We start from the raw sequence: 5243 nt of genomic DNA, 5'->3' as shown, positions 1-5243 counted from the left end.
GTGTATGGAAAGTCTTTCACATCTCCAGTGTTCACATGTGTATGTAATAATTCCTAAGTCAATGAGAATTCTGTCTAATAGCTCTGGATGCACCTCTCTAGCCATCTGTTTTCCTTTTGGGCCATTTTCCTTGATTCAATTTGATGAATTTTTAGAAAGACTCATACTCTCTTCATCTGTGCAAGACAGGTCATAATTGCTTGAGGCTAGAGAACACTGCATTTCACCCAGCGTGGAGGGGAAGGGTCAAAAGATGGCATGAGAAAAGCTTCCATTGTGCCCACAATACAAAGAGAGCATGTTCTATACCTCACAGGTGACGGTTTCAAGAACCACTGTATGTGAGGCTATTGGTGAATGCCAAATCATTTTCAGAAATGCTGAGTCTAAGTTCAAGTGGGTCTCAGTCCCGTGTTTAGGTCAGGAAATTGAACACCTAATGGCATGACTTATGTGCAGAGAAAAATGAGGATTCTGGACTACAAACTAGCGTACAATATGCAGCTTCATAGGCTTCAGTCCATCTGCTCCAGCATTTAGCAGTCCAGGATATGGTATCAGAACACAATGATTAGAAATGCAAAGGCTGCTTTGTGGATTGACCCTGAAGGCTTTCTGACCTCTACAAACTACAACTAACATGCCTGATTGTAGCTATTTCAAGAATGTTTTTATTATTGTTTTTCTACAAGCAAGGGAAAAGACTGATTTTAGGCTGTCCCTTGACAGACTAAGATTGAAGACAAGATTTAAAGTTCAAAACTGCCTGCATATAACCTTCCTTCCTGTAGTACTATTTGTCTCTAGAGAGCTTAATTCTTTGAAATGCAAATATTTGAAGTACTTTATGAATTTATGAGTATGAAAAATGAATGCATCTCGGTTGCAGCGGGAAAAGACAGGTATTTCACCCAAATGGCATATTTGAAATCTAGTAAATAATTTTGCTGGCCTACTTCTCCTCCTGATCTCACTTTACACAAGTGTATCAACCTGCAAGTAATCTTATGATGAGAAAAACCAGCTCTACATTTCTGTTATGAGATCAGAAGTTTTCCAAGGGAGAGGTTAAAATCACTCCTCACGTGCTGTTTTAGATGCAACACCAATATCCTTCCTTTCTCCTTCCATGACACAAGCTTTTCAAATGGCTGTTTCACTGAAATGCAGTAGGTGCTGTTTAACTCATATTTCCATTAATGCTATGTAAATCCCATACAGGCAGTTGCAGCTCACTTACTCTGGCTGTTCTCTAGGGTCCCAGGTATCATCAAATTCAGATCCTTCTGGGACCTCCTCTGTATTCCAAATAGTTTTCCTGTTTTCAGATTTCACTTGAAAAGTACCTGTAAGTGATGAGAAAAATCACACTGTCATATTTTGGAATGTCTCTGTTCCTCTAGGTTTGCTGAAAACTTAGATTTTTCTAGGCTTTAGAAAAATTTTTTGTATTAAAAGCATTCTAGTTAATGATTACAGTCTCCTTCACCTCAGTATCTTATGAATGAGAATTTGCAGAGGGAGGATGTTTTCTCTCCCTTTCCCTTAAATCTCCTTCACCCAACCTCTATGTCAAGGAAATCCTCCTTTCAGGCATAAAATGTCAAGCACTTCAAAATGGGTAAAGTGTAGACGGATGAAAAATCAATCTTCCCCAAGCCCCCTCACATGAGATTTTTAAGTGAGCACAGTCATATACAAAAGGACCTCCTCCTCACATAGAAATCCAGTTCTTCCCATTAATTACTGAGCACAGCCCAGATAAAGTACTGAAGACACATGAAAGTTCATAGGCAGAATACTATGGTTTATGCCTGGCCTACATGGAAAAACATATTTTCTAATGAGCTGGTAAATCTGCAACTTGAAGGTTTTTATAATAGAATCACTGGTTATTGTTGGAATCCCAAGCAAAAATACTCTATTTGTTATATTCGCCCCAGTTCCTTTCCTGCTACACTCATCCCGGTCCTTGTTGACCTTTCTTATGGCTCATAACTAAGCTGCCCAATAATGTGACAGCATTAGCTCCAGGAAGAACTTTAACTTTGCCAAGACTAAACTTGTCTTCCTTTCTTTCCTGAGTACAATCCAAGATGTTGACACAAATTTAGGAACTCTCAAGATATTTGTTCTCATTGTTTGAGAGTCTGCCTTTCTATATGATGCCAGAACACCTGGAGTCAGTTAAAGCATATAATTGTCTGGGGTTTCCAGGCAAAGAACTAGGTGCAGGAAGGAGAATAACTGAAAAAAATCTCTTGGTCTGTTGAGGACAGCACTGAACAAAGCTTCTTTTTCTTCCCATGTGGTCTAAATAGGGTTGTGAAACTTTTGGGGGGAATATGGTATGACTGCGTTTCACAGTACACTTCATAGCTCTTCCTCCTCATAGGCATAGGCTCAGTTCCACACAGTTTACTCCATGAAGATCCTTTCAGGTGAGTACTTAGAAGTCCATCTTCCTTGTTTGCTCTAAGTTGAGCATTAACAATTCCATGAGAGTACTTATATGGAGCTTTTTGCTGTTCAGTTATGATTCCCCTCCGCCTGTGACCAGGCTGTGCTCTGTACTCTGTTTATCATCGCCACTTGAGGCTGATGTGCTCTGGTCACCCTTTCTGCTTCTCTTTGTATATTTTGCAGTTAAGCTTTCAGGAAAAGAAGAATTTTACAGTGTAATTGTAAAAATGTAATGCTATTTCCATCTCAAAGGTCAGTGACCACTCTCTTATTGAAGCAAACCTGATCAGTGGTAACTTACTACAGCTGTTATAGTCTGCTAACATGGGACTGAATGCTAAAACATACAAACACTTCTCCTTACCAGCGGTCTCTTTCTTTACTGGCCCAATACTACCAGGAGTCATGGCGCTAACGGAACAGTGTGGCTGCAAAAAAAGCAAATGGAACTTCAATCAATTTTCATAGAGCCCAGCTCAGTAACAACAAGAATGTCAATAAATATAAAATGTTATCTGAGGTCAAAGAAATCCCTGCTAGAATCCAAAAAATATTATCCCACAATTTCATGACCGAACCACTGAACATTCTCTCTTCTTCACTCTCACACAGCAGAAAGTGACCTTGACACACTGGGTTTAAGCAGGACTCCCAGAAGCACAGTATTAGACAGATGTGCTTTTTGAGTATTAGTTTCCACGGCATTTTGGCAAAATTTCCATGCATTGCCTGCCATGAAAACATTGCAGGAAACCAAGGGTGCTACGTGAAAACCCCATCAGAGCATTTGGATTCCTTTTGACAGTAGAGATCATATGAGGCAACAACATTTTCCTCTAATTATGAATCCATTTAGTGCTAATAGGCAAATGTGAGGCATTTCTCTACATATGAAGATTCCTTCGTTTGATAATTGTGCCTCATATGCACAGAACATTAAATTAAATCAAATTAAAGATTTCAATTTCACCAGACTGACTCAGATTTAATTGACATCCCTTGTGGCAATTTTTCATTTCTGTCTCTGAAGTGTCATTCATTTTATTAATAAGATGTAAACAAATTCTTTTAAAATCAGGATGTTTACTGCAAAGATGTACAGCAATAATGCTAGGCATTTAATTTAAAAGGCAGGCATTAAACAGCTGACGGGTAGTTAGTGTGAAGGACCACATCCACCGCCTACTGAAAGGAAATTTCAAGGGATATACATCCCTTTTATCCCAAATATTACTATCATTGCCACTACTAGTGCACAACTGCTGGGTCATCCAGCTGGCTCTTTGCTGAGGAGTGATTTGGAAAAGCACTGAGGCATTTGCCATTTTTGTCATGCAAGTCATAATGTGACTTGTTCAAAATCCTAAGAGAATTGGCAAAGTTTTGAGCCTTCACAGAGGCCTTCTACATTGTGATTGTTGCCGCCTGTGGCCCCCGGGGATATTTCTCCTCAGCACACACGTGTGCCTAGATAAAAGCAGTTACATATTGCAAGAACAACATATATTTTCCAAAAGCTGTGATTTTCATCTAGTCCTGAGATGAATTATATAGAAGAATGGAAAGGTATTTCTCTCATTAATCATTCAAATCATTCACCTTAGAATGATTACCCAACCTTCCCTATTCTACAGTCACCAACATATCTATGGTACTTCAAGGGTCAATTATCTCTACAGTTCTTCAATGCCTAACACAGAATTAGCACACTCAGTCGCTTCCGGATATTACTTTACTCAGAAGATGAGCAGCAACTTTTTTCCCTTCATATGAAGTATTTAGCTCTAATTACCTTCATCTCTGGTAGACTTCAGGGAAAAGTAGGGGGAACTCTAAAGTATCTAAAGCTCTTTCAACTATGTGTTCTTATTTCCTTCAGGCTGAAAACTTAAATCTCCCTCCCACTTTGTGGTCACAATCTCTCCTTGTTTTCCTGGGGCATTTTCCTTATTCTCTCCTTCAAGAGCTTGTTACTCTAAAAATAACTTCTAGCTGTTTCAGTCAGTCCAAAACCTTCTAAGGTTTTCATTCTCTTTTTACTCACTCTGGTAAAAGAGAGATCTGTTTCTCCTCAGATTACAAGGTTAGGCTATGGTACAACATGTAAGAGAAGCAGCATGTCTTATGAAAGACTCACCCCATGTTCATCATCATCATCATCATCTTCTTCTTGAGCATCATGAAGCAGTTTGGCAAGGAACTGCAGAGAAGAGCCTGAGGAAACACTGTCCATATCAACACCCACTGCTCACCTGTGCAGAAAAAACAAGTGACAGGTGAAGAGAGAACAAAATGTGTTCTATACTGTCTGTAAAGCGCAATTTTCCTGCTGTGTGCTCTGGAAGGATAAAGTTTAGCCAAACTCCTACATGTGTGATGTCAAAACATATATAATGGAACATAATCAACCTTTCCTCTCTGTACTGAGCTTACAGACTCTCTTGCCCCACAGGTATTAGTTGCAATCACAGCGCAAGCCTTACAGTGACTCTCAGCTCTAGCAGACCCCCTGCCAACGTGGATTCGCAGCTGCTGCAGCCAGGGCGAGGGCAGCAGGAGGCCTCAGCTCAGGCCTGGCACCGAGGGGGCAGGCAGAGGTCTTCACGCAGGTTCTCTGCCCACCCGCCTTGCTCCAGGCAGGCTTAGGACAGCCCCAGCTCCAGGCCCAAGCTGAGGGCAAACGGAAACGCAGTGCCGGGGAAACCCGCCCTCGCCACGGCCCTGCTTTCAGGCTGCACGGCGGCTCCCGGCCCCGCGGTACGGGCACCGGGGCAGCCCAC

General features: G+C 41.1%; 2 protein-coding genes across 2 annotated transcripts in view; one reads left to right on the top strand and one right to left on the bottom strand.

Annotated features, from left to right (window-relative positions):
* PIH1D3 (PIH1 domain containing 3) overlaps positions 1 to 4696 on the bottom strand; it is an 8836-nt gene extending 4140 nt beyond the window's left edge. The window contains exons 1-3 of the mRNA XM_009331628.1: positions 4601 to 4696; positions 2828 to 2891; positions 1241 to 1346 (exon numbers count right to left, since the gene is read on the bottom strand). Coding sequence (XP_009329903.1) covers positions 1241 to 1346; positions 2828 to 2891; positions 4601 to 4696 — 266 coding nt within the window. The remainder of the gene's footprint in view (positions 1 to 1240; positions 1347 to 2827; positions 2892 to 4600) is intronic.
* A 136-nt stretch (positions 4697 to 4832) lies between these two features.
* LOC103923385 (nuclear pore glycoprotein p62-like) overlaps positions 4833 to 5243 on the top strand; it is a 20957-nt gene continuing 20546 nt past the window's right edge. Inside the window, exon 1 of the mRNA XM_009331729.1 lies at positions 4833 to 4915. Within this exon, the coding sequence (XP_009330004.1) occupies positions 4833 to 4915 (83 nt within the window). The remainder of the gene's footprint in view (positions 4916 to 5243) is intronic.

Source organism: Pygoscelis adeliae, unplaced genomic scaffold (genome assembly GCF_000699105.1).
Source record: "Pygoscelis adeliae isolate BGI_AS28 unplaced genomic scaffold, ASM69910v1 Scaffold79, whole genome shotgun sequence".
Lineage (NCBI taxonomy): Eukaryota > Metazoa > Chordata > Aves > Sphenisciformes > Spheniscidae > Pygoscelis > Pygoscelis adeliae.
This window is presented reverse-complemented; position numbering and strand designations above follow the sequence as displayed.